Genomic DNA, 17,760 nt, shown 5'->3' with positions numbered 1-17,760 from the left:
TAGACTCCTCCTCAGCATAGAATGAGATGGTTTAGTTAGGTTAATGTCACACATGTTCCTGTGGGAGCATTATTATTATTTTTTATTATTTTTATATTAACTGGCTTTTTATTAATGTTAAACAGTGAAGGACAACCATCTGTGGTCTCACAGTCACAGTGGTGTACTTTATTGGCAGTTTAGTGTTATTTACACCAAAACAAAATATAACATGTATGCCTTGTCTTACATTTCATAATGAACTTAGACAAGCTCAGCGCCGACTCGTTTTTTCGTGTTTTTCAGTTCTTTTTCGTGTTGGAATGTGTGCAAAGGATAGTGGGTGATTGAAGGACGTGAAGGATACACTTGATGCATCCTTACAAATGAGCTGAATAAAGGACGCAAAAGGAAGCCTGCCTTCTAAAGGTCCTTCAAATTGTGGCGGCCTTCCACGGCGCATTATGATGCGGCCAGGATATGCAGAAGAACGCAACCTTCTGATATTGCGGCACTGTTGTCTTTGACTTGCTAGTTGGGGACACTAATTAATCAGTAATATTATTGAATTCACTGAACTGACACTTAATGGATGAGAACAAAACCTGAACTGAATTGAGCTGGATGATATCTGCAGAACTGCTTTAGAGCCGATTTGACTTCACAATTGACCATTTTGAAACATTGACACTGTTATTGAACTGACACTGACTCAAATTAATAACGACACTATTGCCGTTATTCACTTTGAACTCTAGAGCTGTTTATAGCTGAATTGGACTTATTTCATGATGAGCTTTACAGTTATTTAACTGAACTATATCAACACTGAACTAGTTCAGCTGAATGACACTATTACTTTACAGCAGAATTAAATTCTGTTTGCGTCATTCAAGAGTATTTTCCTGTTTGTTAGGCAATAGCTGCTTTGAAACAGTCTGTATTATTCTATAACGCGCTGTATAAATAAAGGAGATTATTTAGCCGAAAAGATTGCTTTCCTGCAATAGCTTGAGTCATTTAAAGGAACACTCCGACTTTTTGGGACTTTAGCCTATTCACCTTATCCCCCAGAGTTAGATAAGTCCATACATACCTTTTTCATCTCCGTGCGTGCTATAAGTCTGTTTGACGCACCCACCGCTAGCCTAGCTTAGCACAAAGACTGGATGTAAATGGTTGCAGCTAGCATACTAATCCAAATAAGTGACAAAATAGCGCAAACATTTTCCTATTTACATGTTGGGATTTGTATAGTCACAGAGTGTACAAAAAAATACGTCACATGAGACACAGACATATTTTAACAGTATAAATACTGGGAACTATATTCTCTGAAGGCGAAGCACTGCTACTTGGGCGGAGTGATAACCGCAGCACCTGAGACGCGCCGTGGTGAGGAGCAGAGAGTTCGTTCAGAGTTTGGGTACGGTACGTCTCAGGTGCTGCGGTTATCACTCCGCCCAAGTAGCAGTGCTTCGCCTTCAGAGAATATAGTTCCCAGTATTTATACGGTTAAAATATGTCTGTGTCTCATGTGACTTTGTTTTTTGTACACTCTGTGACTATACAAATCACAACATGTAAATAGGAAAATGTTTGCGTTATTTTGTCACTTATTTGGATTAGTATGCTAGCTGCAACCATTTACATCCAGTCTTTGTGCTAAGCTAGGCTAGCGGTGGGTGCGTCAAACAGACTTATAGCACGCACGGAGATGAAAAAGGTATGTATGAACTTATCTAACTCTGGGGGATAAGGTGAATAGGCTAAAGTCCCAAAAAGTCGGAGTGTTCCTTTAAATGGCTTATTTATAATAAAAAAGCCACGATCTCTTCTCGCCACCTACTGGTCCACTGATGGGTCTGAGTCATTCAAATCGGTTCCTTCGAACAGTTCAACACAGATCTATATTTCTGCATATTGCAATATCGCATTAGAGTTTTTTTTTTTTAAATAAGACTGTTTAATATCATCACTTTGATACATAATTTGGCTAATACAGTTCTAGGTTGTTGATTTGTGAACTGCTCGGTCTCGGATCGATTGAGTATGATTCGAGATCGATTCAGACCGGTTCAAGCTATTCATTGAAAAGATCCTAGTTACGAACGAGTTTTTCACAAATCGGACGTCACTACAACAAAGATTTTATTTTATTTTTTATTAAAATCCGAATTATTAGTTTACACTTAGCTAAAATAATATTTAGTTGCAGTTAAAATTATGAGTGGCAATATAAAATAGCATGCTTCTTCAAACGTTTACTTGAAGGTCAAAACACTAGACAACACCTCAGACAGCTAACGTTAACGTTAGACCACTGTACAAACTTTGGTGACTTTACCCATTATTAAAACTGATTAATTGGTTTGCAATTTGCATGTTTAACAATAGATTTCTTGCTACTTTACAGAACACACCGCAATCGATTGACAACATCGTTCGCCTGTGTGGATTAGCAACGGGATTTTCAGTAGGCCTAACAGGTCGCTAAACATTGGTAAGACGAACGACATTATATTCTAAATAAAACTAACATTACTGACAAATGTTGACCCGTGGAAAACTAAAACTAATATAACGGCTGCCACGTTGTTGACTTTAGGCATATCTCATGGATCAGTCCGGGATTCAGCCTGAAAAAAGTAAGTTGCAGCTTTTCTCCTGGTTTTCGATTCGTCATTGTCCGTTTTTATACACGAGCTGATGTTTGACTATTGCTTATCATTTATCCAGTGGAACTCGTGGTTGTCACTCATGTTGTGGATGCCATCACGTTTTGGGCCCAGGTAAGCTAAATATTTACTGTTTACGCTAACGTTACCATTAAGCTAGTGTAAGGCTGTGAGCCAAAAATGTAAATTGAAACATTTCAATCAGAATATGCAGTAGGTTCATCCATATGCTGGTTTATATTTCACCAGAATGTAACAGACAAAATAAACGAGAAGATCAATGTTATGCTGACAGAAAAATGTCCCATCGCGCCTATACTGATGGGAAGGCCAAGTTCACATAAGGCAAGTAAGTTAATATATGGAAAAATAGGAAAGGTCTACAAGATCTGACTCTTTGCTCCATTTTCCTGTGTAGGTCTATGGGGCACGGTATTCAGAGGACAAGTGCTGGTACAGGTGTACAGTGCAACAGCAAACAGAAGACAAGGTTTGTAAAAAGCTGAGTAAATCAAGAAGGGACCAATTAGATAGTAATGAGGGAAGAAATCGAGTGCAACAGTCTGGTTCTGGAAGTAAAAATACCATTTATTTTCTCCATACGGGAATTGATTTTAAACAATAACTTATAAACCTAAAGACAGATCTACTGTAAGCTACGAGGTTGCTAATCAATGGTATTTGCTTTTTTTGAAGCCTCCAGTCCGTATTATTTCAACAATATATTTTAAATATATATATTTTTTGCTTAAAATCAAATATTTTAATGTTGTGATTTACCTCGTAGCTGGTTGGTTTGGTTCATGGCTTATAACTCTAAAAAATATGCTTTTTAAAAATCCCTATGGGAAAAATGTACCCAAAAAATGATTCCGGAAGGCTGCTAAAAAAGTGGGCGGGCACTGTTGCACTCTATAATCAGAATTATTTGTTTTATTGGATGATATGAAAGTGGGCTCCGACCTTATTTTGAAATTGGTGTAAATGCATCATCACACAAAAATGGAAGGTTAACATTATACAGAAATACCCTGTTCAGATGAAGTCACCTGTGATTAATTTATTCTGTGACCAAAAGCAAATGGAAAAGTACAGAGCTGTTTTTTTTTATGTGGTTCTCATGAATATCACATTTTAATTGGTCTTTTCTGCTCAGTTCCATATTTCGTACATTGACTATGGAAATATGGAGATTGTCAGTCGGTCTGATTTAGTTGAACTCCCTGAAGAACTGCAGACAACAGGACTGGCAAAAAAGTACAAGTTCTGGGGCTTTCATGTGTCAAGCGAGCAAGATTTCCCTCTTTTTTCACAGGTATCTGACACAACTGTTTTATAGAATGGTCCGTTTACCTATAAATATGAATTTAAATGCATCTAATATTTGTTTACCATGAAATGAAATGTTCACTCAGACTTGGATACAGCTCTTGCAACTGTTGTATTGTTCACTAGGGGAAGTCCTTCCTTCACAATATTATTCATGGAAAAAAGTTGCGTGTCCATAAAAAGTCAGTTTGCTTTGATGGAACCATCCTGGTTGAAGCCTTCCAGGGGAATCTTGACATTGGTGAGGAGCTGTTGAAATTTAAGTTTGCCAAAGTCAGTCTCCCAGGCAAGAGGGAGAACTCACTCCCCACAGGAAACCTGCAGGAGTGCACAGGACTATGGCCCACCAGGAACCCAACAGGGAAGTTGGACACACTTGGCTCTTCATTGGGATGCATGCCGAAATTGCGGCCAATATTCTCAGACCAGAAACCTCAAGTTATTAAGTAAGTTTTGAGAGACGCAGACAATATTAGAAGCATTTACCTCTTGTTGTTTGTGCTTAAAGTCTGCATGAAAAGAAAGTTGCAATAGACTATTCTTCCCTATTTTGACGGGTATCCGAGTGAAACAGTTTATGATACGAGAAAAAATGTGGGGCGGGAGTTGATTTTGTCCATGGGGAGTTGATTGGATGGTTGTGGTTTGCTATTGCTGTGATGTCATGTGAGTGACAGGTTGCCTGAAAATGTTTTTCTACATGTTGTAGGGAGCAGAAAACCATCATTGCTCTCCAGCCTGTGGAGAAAATGCCTGTTGGTGAGGAATCTCTTACTGAGATCAAGGCCTCAAAGGCAGATGGAGATGGACAGCAGTTGTGCTCTCAGGATACTGAGCAGATGGCAAATGAAACCGAGTCTGAACTACAGGTGACGTGACACATTCTCATTCTCTCAAATGTTCATTTTATCACCACATTCACAGCACATCTAATCATTATTAATTAGTGGTCCTCAGCTGGTAGTTATCTTTTGTTAGGGTTGTTGACATCAGACCTGTGGGGAAAAAAACACTGTAAGCACCCAATGGTCAAATCTGCCAGCCAAATATTCAGAGAGACTTAGACCCCATCAACTTTGAAAAGGGAGAAGAAAATACCCTTTTTTTTTATTGATGTTGATGTTTTATTGATTGGTGTGCATACAATTTAGAAAACCAAAAATGTAGACAAGTCAACATATTGAACAAATTTTAATACATTTGAACATTTATTCAAAATATTATTTTAATTATTAAATTTTAAATATTGAAATTTAATTATTATTTTAATTTACATCAATTTTGAACTAATTATTTATTCACTGTTAGTTTAAAGTCGTCATGAAATCAAATTTTACCATTCGTATTTTTATATGTAATATTGTAGTGTTTATTATAAATGATTTATCTGTGCACTTCATTATTTCTTTTTAAATTCATGTACCCTACCCTTATAATCTTTAATCAAATATGTTACCCTTCCCTCCCCCCTCGAAACGACTTCTCTTCTCTTCCGGTCAAAAACTATTTCTAGAGGGCGTGGCTATTGGGAATGGGGTCTGTCTCGTTTCTGGCCCGCCTCTCAGAAACCTGTTAGTGTCACTGACAGCCAGCAAATATGGTGTTTAGGTGCATTTTTGGTTGCGCTCCTCACGTCCTCTTTCCTATCCCTAAACAACCTCGTCTGCGTGCCCGCTGACTCGAATTCCTGCATTTCGAAGAAGGAGGAATAACGGCGAGTTCGTGTTTGTGTGCAAGGGTGAACTTGACTATCAGCCGCCTCATCTTGGTTCGCGGGAGGCTCATATAAATATGGGGTGATTCCTTCTGGAAAATTTGGCTGCTCGTCCTCGTTCTCATCGCCGGGTTCCTCAATTAAAAATTCTTCATGGGAGGGTAACGGTGGTGAGTCCGGTGGAGAGAAATCCTCCACAACTGACTGTAAACTGGCATTCAAATCTGCCTCCATTTTGTTAGCAACGCCCAACCTCCAACGATCCAATCAATTCCCGAAGGGCGAAATCAAGCGCCGCCCTACATTTTTTTTCTAATTTCAGAAGCTGTTTCACTCGGATACACGTCACAATAAGGAAAAAAGGACAATCTCAACTTCCGTGTCATGATGACTTTAATGTTTAAATCTAACAATTAATTTACTTTACAATTGTACAATAAACATTGTTGCTAGTTGTCAAATATAATATCTGGGTCCTGCAGCAAAATCATTGATTTTCCATTGCTCAGCGTTCAAGATATTTAAAGACAGAAAAAATGTTCAATGTACACTAATATTCAAAAGTTTGGGGTCAGTAAGATTTTTTTTATTTATTTTTTAAAGAAGTTGATGCTTTTATTCGACAAGGGCACATTCAATTGATCAAAAGGTACAGTAAAGATGTTTATAATGCTAGTGCTACAAAATATTTCTGTTTACATTTAATCATTTAGCAGACGCTTTTAAGTGAAGACATTCAAATTATGTTTTAAACATGTATTAATATAAAAACAGTTATTTTAAATTGTAAAAATATTTCACAATATTATTATTTGAAGACTGAATTGTAACAATATTACTGTTTGTACTATATTTTCAAATAAATGCAGTCTTGGTGAGGATAAGAGACTTCTTTCCAAACATTAAAAAACTCTTACCGACTCTTGAATGGTAGTGTATGTATGTACATTGATGCTTGGTTCTCATTATCATTATGCTGCATGTAAGAAATCACACTTGATTATATAATGAAAGTGAAAACCCTGGTTACATGCGAGATCATCTGTGGCCTCTGTGCTGTTTTGTGTACCCAGAGGATGAGAGAGGTGATAAATGAGAAGGACTTAGAGATCAAGATGCTAAAGGAAGAAGGGAGTGCCATCCAGCAGCATGCATCTCTCCTGGGGCAGCAGCTAGAGGAGGCCAAATTAGAGCTCCAGGTGCCATTGACCTGAGCTGTTTCACACATGTGTTTTTTTAAATTTGGGTGATTGTTCAGCTTGTTTTAGGTTATGACACCGGTTTATCTTATAAAGGTTTGTGCATATTTTGCAGACAGTGAAGGAGAATTGTGTGAAGACAAAGGAGACTGAACATAAACTTCCTACAACAGTTGCAAGCAGAATTTCCCAGCTGGCTAAGAAAGTGGATTCTCTGAGGAAACTAAGGCAAAATGATTTTTTTTCTTCTTACCTTAATGCATACTTTCTATAATTGGGCATTGTTTTTGTTTCAAAATGTTGACAACTTAGTTGGGTTTTCATAGATAGCTTTTACATTTAACATCATTCTTTTTTTCCCAATTTGGGCTTATCAAGGTCCAAAAGGTAAGATTTATCTTATGATGGTCACTTGTATTTTTATTATTAATTAGTGTTGCTTGCTAAGGCAAAATACTTGATTCTGATTGGTCAATTGTGTCTTTTTGTCATCGGATGTACAATTTTTGCATGAGGGGCGATAAAATGGGCACATTAAAGGGCACTGTTTGTAGACATGCCGGTGGGCTCTTTTGATGTGGACCAGTAAACAGCCACCTAGCAAAACCCAGAACACCGTAGCGACTTCATAGCAGCACAATAAAAACCACATAGAGCACAGTGCAAACTATCCTACCAAATACCCTACAATCAAAGTAGAGAGATGGGCAGTTTTCTTCAGAAAATAAAACGAAAATAGTGTAACTTCCTGTTTAACATTCAGTTGTTGTTGTTGAAAAGTTATCATTGGTTTTAATGTATAAGTGTTGGTGATTCAGAGATGCACTTGCCATTATTGTGGGTTTGAACCTCAGGGAGAGTAATCCATGCTCCGCTGATGAAGATCACCTGTTGGAGTCCATCACCATCATCATGAACTACAGGATCTCAGTGCCGTTGAGCTCAGAGAGGCTGGAGCTCGCATGGAAAGCTTATGACGAAACTTTGGAGAATCTAAGAGGCTGTCAAACCGTGAGTAAAATATACATTCTCCTGATCAATGAATGAATAAAATGAGTTTATGTGTAAGAGAATGTTGTCTCTGTTGCTCAAAAAAAAGAAAGTTTTTATTAAGAATATTGCTGTTTGTGTGAACTATTGTTGTTAGGAATTCCCTGTTGTATTGTTGGCAATGGCATTGCTTGTAAGATGTTTGTGTGTGTGTTCTGTCAGATGGCAGAAATAGAGTCACTGGTGAACAGCAGGAATGAGGCCCGTGGTCCTCTCTTAGCTTCTGTAGACCGCTTCCTCACAGATGTGGACAAGCTGCCAATCAATGAGCGCTTGGACAAGTTGAAGGTATGCAGTGAAGACATTTTTAGGATGTTTTTAGGATTATTCATACCATTATGGTATTTTTTTTTATATATTTTCAGTTTTCATTTTAAAGTGCCCCTGCCCTATTATAATATATTAAAGGTTCCTAATTTTGTTTTGGAGGTCTCCTACAATAGGTTTAGATACACCCAAGGTAAAAAAAAACACTTTAATTTTCTCAATTTACTTTACAGCAGTGTCTGAAACGGTTAAATCCAGGATTCGGTCTCTCTTGACCCCTCCTTTCCGCGAGCCTACTCTGCTCTAGTCTGTCCCAGCCATTGCTACTTTCTTACAAGAGCTCGCTATTGAATCAGGAAAATTAATAATTAAACATTTAAATGGAAATATGTTTTTATATACATAATAATAATTTTTATAATGAATTTGAAAAGAATTATAATGTTGTGTAGTCTATTATAGACAGAGCCAATATTAGCTCATAATTTTATTGGAGCCTTACACGTATTACATTATTTGAACGGTGACAGCTATTATACAGTTGGCTTGATACAGTGCAGGAGATGCAGATAACTTGGTGTCTACTGTGCCATTACAAATATGTTATTGACCCTTAAGAAGCTTTATCCACTTCACATGTAAAATTAAATGAATTGCTAATTACAATTGGCTACTCTTGACACTGATAAAAAAGACTCTACAAATACTAGAAATCATGAAAAATGGAAATAATTTGGAATTGTGTAACACACATTTACACATTTCATTTATCTATTACAACTTTGTCATTTTGCCTGCTTGGCTGTTTCCTGTTTTGATTATTATATAATCAAACTTGACGCCAGCCAATCGCTGATTGCTGATCATGGTTTCGAGTATCGATATATCTGTCCTTTTTCAATGAACACAATAACACACAGTAATATCCTACAACTAAATCTAGCTATTTTAAATCAAATCTGCAAATTTGTTTGAAGAACCAAATTAGCCAGAGATTAATTATCACGAATGGATGATCTGGCATCTGTCAAATCATCTCAGATGTGTTAAGCGAGGTACGAAGAACGGACCCCAGGACTGTCTTGTGTTTAAAATATCTATCAGTCAAACTGCATATAGTGTAAAGATTGACCTTACAGGTTTTCATTACTGCTTTTTAAATGGTGTCGTTTGCATCTACAGGAAGTTGCATCATCATTGACTGCAATATTTAGCTCTGTTATGCTGGCGGAGCAGACCGAAGAGTACTCTTTTGAGAAGTTCTGTGAGTGGAAGGGGCACAAACAACAGAAAATCAAAAACGTACGAAAAGCTACAGATGAGGCTCTCCTTGCTCTTAGCGGCTGGGCAGCCAGGCTTAGCAAGGTATGTTAGTTCATGTAAACCTCATAAAATTCATGTCTCCTTTTACTGTTAGATAATTAATTTTCAAATTGGCTTTTAATTTAGAAGGATAGGCATGAGGTGCTTCCCAATTCGTGTACTTATGCACTATTTTAAGGTTTTTTGTGTAATATAAATAGTGCATGTATTTTGTTCACACTGAAAATTCCAAAAAGAAAAAGTGCACTTTATATACCTGTATGATGCACATCAGACTGTGATGTTGAATGACTAAATAACCGTATAAAGTTCATACATGTACATAGGTACAAAGTGTATAATGTGTAATTTGGGACACAGCAATGGTTTATTGTTAATAAAGGTACTTTATTCAAAGCCATAAGATGAAGCCTTTGTTCATTTTCAGTTTTCGTGTTTGATGGAGAAAACATCAGTGACCGAAGAAGATGTTGCAGAAAGTGTGGATGAGATCCTGATGAATGCTGACAATGCCCTGTGTGAAGAACTCAGTACTGAATTCTCTGTAAGAGTTTCTGCCCTGATCTACCACATTCTGCTCAACTATGTCTGCCTTTCCCTGTGCATTCCCTTTCTTTTGAGCAAGGGCACAATCCCTCAGGTTTTATCCAGAGGGGCTTTCCTCAGTGCAATTTTAGATAAATGTGAAATGCAAGCTACTACTGTATTACTGAATGGAAAATTTGTTTTCCACTTTTTTCATAGGAACAAGACAATCAAGAAAGGAAAATCGTGTTTAATGCCTTTCGCAAAGCCATGAGAGACATCCAGAGAGAACAAAGTTTGTTAGAGGAGATCAGGCAAAAGTACGAACTCAACACAAAGGTAAGAGATTCTCTGAGTGGCTGACCAGAAAAGCTCTAGCTGAAAAGCTCTAGATCTCTAGATGTATAAATATTTATACACTACCGTTCAAATTTTTGGGGTGTGTGCGATTTCTTAGCATTTCGAAATACAAAATACAGTAAAAACAGTAATATTGTGAATGAGTATTATTGCAATTTATTATTACAATTTAACATTTTCTATTTCAATATATTTTAAAATGTAATTTATTCCTGTTATGGCAAAGCTAAATTTTCAGCATCATTACTCCAGTCTTCAGTGTCACATGATCCTTCAGAAATCATTCTAATATACTGATTTGATGCTCAAGAAACATTTCTTATTATTATCAATGTTGAAAACAGTTGTGCTGCTTAATATTTAGTGTATGCACTGCTGATTATTTTCATTATCAGTTTTATTTATCAGTTGTCACAGCTATGACGTTTAACTGCAGTTTAAGCAGGAATTACAGCAGTGGCAGAGCGGCCCTCCGAAAGCAGACGAACTGTTTGCAGTGAAGAAGCGCATCCGGAGCCTGCGGTCTCAGCTGCGCTGGAAACTGGTTGAGGTCAGCTGTATGGAGGAGGTGAGAACAGTCCTGTGTGCTCCGAGAAACCACATGGTGGGGGCACAGTTCACAAAATCTGTGCTGGGATCTCAGATGACCAGGGGCTAAATATTGATTTATTGGTTTGATTTTGATTTGACACTAAATAATGCTGATTACATCTGATGGAAATGATCAGTTTATCAGTTTGAGTGTCCTTCAGGCAGAAGAGCTGGACCTGCCAGAGATTCTTAAGAAGAAGGAGGAGATCGCTGAGACGAGGAATGCTCTCTTTCAAGAAATCAGCCAAGAGAAGAAGCAATATGTATGTTTAGATGTGTATAAAGATTTTTCAGATTCTTAGAAGACGGTTCCTCTGTTTAGTGGGTTTGAATAGTAGTACAAACACAGTTAAGAAAGGCAAAGAATTATAATATAATTCTGTCTATGCCTTTATACCTGTGGTTGGCAATGAAATACAGGTCATGGGATAGAAATGCCAATGCTGAATTATGTTAAATAAAAATATACAAGTAAAAAATTAACACACATTATATACATTGAATGTGTTTATATATATATATATATATATATATATATATATATATATATTTGTTTCCCAATAATGTGCTGATGTGCAGATAATGCTGTGTGACCTGGTGAAAAGAGGCTTTCCTGAGTTACCAATGATCTTTCCTGATGCCGATCTCAATGGCTATATGGTGAGTACTTGTTTTGTCAGTCCCTATAAGCCTCTATTTTTGCTTAAAAATGTACATTGTTTAAAATTAGGTAGCTGCTATGTACACTAAGTACAAATACTGAAAGATGCTATTTTCACTAATGGAAAATAGCTGTATTGGGACATTACTTGTCCCTGTCCCTAAAGCCCTCCCCTACACCTATCCCTAATCATATTGAACCTGCTGATCAGTAAAAGTGTCCCCAAAGGTCTAGGAAGGGAGCCATGAGCTAAATCTGAAATCACCCCATATACCCTCAAATAGGGCATTATTTGAGGAGACAGCCATTTGAGGTGCTGTCCGAAACCATAGTGGACGTTATTGTGTGCACTTATTCAATCCCACATTGCACCGCAATAACGAGTGTACAGTCGATGTACGCTCAACGGCTGTTCGAATTCTCTCACTCCTTTTCATTCACTCCTTCAAGTGAACAGTATTAGTGGACTAACGTAGGGAATAGTGAATGAGGGTTTAGGGGGAGATTTCGGGTTCAGCCATGGTTTTGAGTGGGATTGTGGTCAATGTGCCAGCCCATCCAACGCCTGGACAGAAACATACAATTTCAATGATAGGCCTATTAAATACCCATTAAACAATGTATTTCCACTATTAAATACCCGTTAGGCTCTTTATTTCCACTTTTAAAATGTTTTCTTAATGTTATTTAAAATAAGTGGTGAGAAGAATGAATTTGGAAAAGGCAGATTCAAACTTGTATCGGTCGCGTCAAAATCTCACTCCACCCGCCTCTCTCACCTCTCTACGCCACACTGATCCTGTGTAGGCGATAGTGGGTGGAGCAAGGCACTTGGTGTAAATCACTCAATTTAAATGAATACATTTATTCATATAGCACAGCAGGGTTTTGTGCAAAGCAACTATACCGGATATACCATACCAAATTACTAGAATACAGCCGCGGCTCCGCGTGCGTGCCCCACCAAAATATTCATCCAAAACATAGACCTCTATGTAAACTGAATCAATAGTAAATTGTAAACATGTTCAGCATTCTGTAACTATTATTTTTGGATTTTCTACACTATTTTAAATCGTAAAGTGAGCAGAATATATATAAAAATTGAACATATGGTTTCGCCAGACATGTATTATGATACTTAAAGGGATACTTCAGGATTTCTACTAATACAAAGCTTAATGCTAAATCCTGTAGTATTTTCGAATTACCATGCTTTCCCCCTGAGACGAGAGATTTATGTATTTTTTGTCTAGAAAAAATCCTCCGATGACGCAAAAATCGTCATTTTGCGTCGTCGGAGGATTTTTTGGCCAGAGGCTAAAGACTACAGTCAGTAGTAGGGGCTGTTCCGCATGTTCTCAACCCGCCTATAGAGGGTGGGATCTCACTTACAGAATGTGCACATAGTGTCAGACATCTTTTTTTGGAAGCTAAGCTAGCAGGCTCTTGTTCTGTGGAGAAAGCTGAGTAGTAGGGGTTACCATCCTCTTTTTCCCGGACATGTCCGGCCGTCGATGTCCGGGATTCAGCTTTTGCTTTCTGCAGTCGCCATTCATTGTTTACATGCACACCTTTTGTTTCAATCTAACTGAATTCATTCCGATTTGTGAATCTGAATGTAGTGTTTACATGAACGCTAAACAAGTGATCGGTTGATGTGCGTTTTAACATTGCTAAGAAAATTCCCGCTCTTCCGTGAGAGATACGAGACCGGTGCGTCTCACAGGTGTCGCTCATCGGTAATCACGCCACCGGCCTCGCGCCGTTCTCCCGCGGCCCTAAGTCTCGTCCTGCTCGCCATAGTAAACATAATGAATGGCGACTGTAGAACGCAAAAGCCGAATCCCGGAAATTTTGGGCGATCTCGAAACACATTTTCGGGCAGACTCATCACGGAGACTCACTAGTAGCCTAGACTTGTTGTTTAACTACTGCGCTCCGTTACCTGTAGGCGTGGCCTCCTAGGGCAGCGAAGCAAGTGCATTCTGGGAGTTGTTGTCTTTCATCCACATAAGCCAAAAATACATTTTCTGGCTTTTCTCATTCTAGAAAGCTCCAAATTCAAAAATAATTTCACATTTCTTCTACATAAATGACCCATTTTAAATACACATTCATCTTTCCAGAGGTGAAGTATCCCTTTAAAGGGGCAGCGGGTTCCTGAGTCCCCCCCAGCTCCAATGTAAATCTGTGGTAAAATATGGAACTGCAGCACGCACTAATTGAGAGCCATTGTCACGTTACTTTTCACGTTACCTTACAAAAACCTCTTTCCAGACCACAACGATATCAATCCGCTTCAGCTATGTGTGTATTAAGCCCTATTCAGACGGGACTAGTTTTCCAGGGGGTCATTAGAGTAATTCGTGTTTCACAGACGTACTTTGCGATTTTAATCCTGTCCGAATCTGCCATGTCTGTGTTTTTCTCACACAACCTCAGTAAAAATTCCAGAGCAAATTACCTACTGTTTTTCGGCATGCTTTCATTTAGTTTAAATATGGATGGTATCCAACGAAAAAGTAACATGTACAATCAATAAATGGAGCCAAATCGCGGACACTGCGAAGACTGCATATTTTAATATCAGTGTCAGGTAAGAGTAAGATAATTGTCTTGATTCCTCTTGCCCACATATGTAGGTTTATTATAAACAGCCACTGCAATAAACTCGTGAAGTTTACTTAAATAGGGTTTCTTATAATAAATAAAAATTATGTTAACAAATAATAAATTAAAAGACATATATGTTATACGTGATGCACGCATGCACAAGCACACGACCTTCTGTAACGCCCACGTCTAGAAAACACACACTCGTAATAAACATGGAGATGTTCGTCCCGTCTGAATCGGAAAATGAAATCAGAGACGTCGAGTGATAAGAATTGTGACTCAAACGTCGTTTAGAAAACTAGTCCCGTCCGAATAGGGCTTTAGTCTGCATCAGTAACTAGTTGGCATGTCTGTTCTTCGTATCAAATTAATAAAAGTTTAAAGATGCTAATATGAATAGCCTTTATATAATTCTGTGTTAGTTTTATGTTTGTTCTGAGAATAGAAATGACTTTCTTTTCCTCACAGGAATTCCTCCATAACTTGTAACATTCTAAAACAACATTCAGAGGCAATAAACACTACATTAAGGCAATACTAAGATAGCATTTTATGCTTGCCTGTCAATCAACATTAGAGCACCACCCTCGGGCTGAATAATTCAATTCACATTTATTTGTATAGCGCTTTTCACAATACACATCGTTTCAAAGAGTCCACATTACAATTTAGAGTGATCTGTTATCAGAGGTAACTGTCTAAGTTATGTATTTCAGAAATGTACCTATACAAATCCCAGTTAGCTAAAAATGTATTAATTTAAATAACACAAGGACGTTAGACCTCTGCCAAAAGTGTCTCTGCATGTGTTCTTCAGCGATTAGAATGTTAAGCTTACAAACTCTTTATCATAAACTAGCGCTAAGACCCAGAATCAGCCCTGCCTAAATTTAAATGCTGCTATAATACTTTAGAGTACTTTATAGTATATACTTATTATCAATGTTGAAAACAGTTGTGCTGCTTAATATTTAGTGTATGCACTGCATGATTATTTTCATTATCATTTTTATTTATCAGTTGTCACGGCTATGATCTTAAACTGCGGTTTAAGCAGGAATTACAGCAGTGACAGAAAGTATAGTATATACTTTTTTATAATAAGGCGTCATTTAAGCAATTCCAAAAGAAGTGTTTCAGCCATTTGTTTTTTAATATTTACTGGGATGGAACAGAGAATGTGTATTTAAAGGTGCTATATGTAGTTTTTAGCGGCCTCTAGCGGTGATGTTTCAGATTGCAACAAGAGCGTTTGTGCTCGTGTGCGTGCTCGAACTCAAGAGCGAGCACTCACTACCGGCCACACTGAGACTTTCAACACACCGGAGAAAGCATCACACATCATGCTGGAAACTCATGTAAACTCCCACTGCAACGTTACAATAATAGGCTACTTTTATCAGCTTGACGTTGAACTAATGCTCCATGCTCGTACCATGATAACGTTACATTGACTGCATTTAGCCGACATGTGGTGTTATCTAGCATAAGGCATTTCACTAACTATTCGTGTATCTAAAACAAAGCGGAGGTCTCTCCATAATTCAAATGCTCTGCCGATGTTGATCCGTGTTTTAGTCGATCCGATTGGCGTTTGGCCTGACGAGCTTCAGCAGATAAAACTTTTTTTTGTTTTTTATATTTATGTGGAGTTTGTGTTGGAGTCTGTGTTGTGCTGGAGGCAGGTCGTTTTTTTTGGTGTTATCAGACTCCATGTCGTTAGCTGCAGTGCCGTCGCATAGACTGTATATAAAAAGGAGAGAGGCTCGGAAGCACGCATGCACGTCACATCCGATGGATTTCGCAGAAAATCCGACCCGGAGACTTTCACATAGAAATAGGAATACTGGCCTTCAGAGGTAATAGCAAAACCCGACAAGTGGATCATTGTAATGTGTGATTACAACCCCTTCACACACAGGCTATAAAAAAAGGATTCATTTTAGAAGAAAAGTTACATATAGCACCTTTAAGGTTTGCGTTGGAGCAGAGTGACATTGTTTCATTTCTTGCATACGTGTGCTTTCAGAGCTCTGCAGGACTGTTAATGAAGAGCTTGGACAGAGACATGTTTGACGCAGAACCGATGAGAGAGCTGAGTGGGAGGAGACCTCTTCTTAGCACAGACTTCCAGGGGCAGAAAGTAGTCCTAAAGGTCAGTTACTATGGGATTAATTTCCCGTCAAAAGTATTGCCGGTCAATGTCTTCAACTGTAAAGACATTTTGAAAAGAGAAGAGTGAAGAACAATGGAATTACACACCAAAAACGTGAAATATAGTAAAAATAAGCATGTGACGGACAAGTATAATGCTTCAGCATCAAGGCAGACCCTGTCACATCTCAACATTATCCTACTTTACGATAGAATAGGGCAGAAACCTTCCAGAGTCCTCATGTTATTTTTACTTGTGCCCCAACTCATTTTATATATTTATAAGATTTATAAAAACAATTTATAAGAGATTGTTTTCCCCGAATATCAGCACGATTCTAAATGTATATTAAACTGTGTATAAAATCAATATTTTTTCATTATCATAATTTAATTTACACGCATAAAGAATTATTATATTTTCCAATGCAAAATAATGAACTATTTTCAGAAATTATGAGCCATTTTGTCTAGCGGTGGATGCAGCTGAAGTTTGGTGACGTGACATCAGACACAGAATGCAAATTAATCACTTTTCATTTGGCGCTGATTTACGTGAGCTCTAACTGCAACGTTTGGAAAAGCAAGCGCAGAACGTGGAAATGAGTAAAGGGAAAAACCATAAGCGTACAAAAAATTAATGTATGAGCACAAAAAACAGGAATATAACTAAGGAAAACATGATTCTGTGTGTGATTCAGATCATTTTTCATTCATATTTTAGCTTTGAGCAATATGTTTAAATGTGTTTAAAGTTTTGACTCATGCTTATTACTTTTCTATCCGTGACCACGTTGTTTGCTATTCTGATCATTTTGCATTAGTTTTTACAGTTTTGTGCAATATATTTTTACTTGTGTGTGTACATTTTTGATTCATGCTTAATTTTTTTTATCTGTGACCACAATACTTTTGACGGGAAATTAATCCCATTAGTTACAGCCTTAAACATTCATTTGCTGTGCTTTAGTTTACATACTCCGTTTTTATTATTACTGTATTCCACATTTTAATACAATATTAAATAATCAAATAATTAATAAATAAATGGAACTATGGAAATTATTCTTTATATATATATATATGATATAATATGCTAATTTGGTACTTTATTAATTACTAGCTTAATCATTAGCTATTATTATTGATGCTCAATTATGATCATATAAATAATAACAATATTAAAATGGTTCTTATTATTATTTATGTTGACAACAGTTTGATATTTTAATATTTTGTGGAAACGGATAAAACAAATTCAGGATTCTTTGATGAATAGAAAGTGTTTTTTTATTTAGTTTCCACAAAAAT

General features: G+C 37.4%; 1 protein-coding gene across 1 annotated transcript in view; it reads left to right on the top strand.

The window, feature by feature from the left end:
* Nucleotides 1-2,541: 2,541 nt before the first annotated feature.
* LOC130070490 (serine/threonine-protein kinase 31-like) overlaps nt 2,542-17,760 on the top strand; it is a 46,979-nt gene continuing 31,760 nt past the window's right edge. The window contains exons 1-18 of the mRNA XM_056234903.1: nt 2,542-2,627; nt 2,719-2,771; nt 2,907-3,002; nt 3,076-3,147; nt 3,814-3,972; nt 4,113-4,432; nt 4,696-4,855; nt 6,774-6,899; nt 7,015-7,127; nt 7,754-7,910; nt 8,112-8,237; nt 9,399-9,581; nt 9,967-10,083; nt 10,284-10,403; nt 10,861-10,992; nt 11,177-11,278; nt 11,595-11,675; nt 16,325-16,450. Coding sequence (XP_056090878.1) covers nt 2,597-2,627; nt 2,719-2,771; nt 2,907-3,002; nt 3,076-3,147; nt 3,814-3,972; nt 4,113-4,432; nt 4,696-4,855; nt 6,774-6,899; nt 7,015-7,127; nt 7,754-7,910; nt 8,112-8,237; nt 9,399-9,581; nt 9,967-10,083; nt 10,284-10,403; nt 10,861-10,992; nt 11,177-11,278; nt 11,595-11,675; nt 16,325-16,450 — 2,274 coding nt within the window. The 5' untranslated portion in view covers nt 2,542-2,596. The remainder of the gene's footprint in view (nt 2,628-2,718; nt 2,772-2,906; nt 3,003-3,075; nt 3,148-3,813; nt 3,973-4,112; nt 4,433-4,695; nt 4,856-6,773; nt 6,900-7,014; nt 7,128-7,753; nt 7,911-8,111; nt 8,238-9,398; nt 9,582-9,966; nt 10,084-10,283; nt 10,404-10,860; nt 10,993-11,176; nt 11,279-11,594; nt 11,676-16,324; nt 16,451-17,760) is intronic.

Source organism: Rhinichthys klamathensis, unplaced genomic scaffold (genome assembly GCF_029890125.1).
Source record: "Rhinichthys klamathensis goyatoka isolate OS25496 unplaced genomic scaffold, OSU_Roscu_1.1 h1tg000407l_1, whole genome shotgun sequence".
Classification (NCBI taxonomy): Eukaryota; Metazoa; Chordata; class Actinopteri; order Cypriniformes; family Leuciscidae; genus Rhinichthys; species Rhinichthys klamathensis.
The sequence above is the reverse complement of the archived record's forward strand: the minus strand, read 5'-3'. Positions and strand labels throughout refer to the sequence as shown.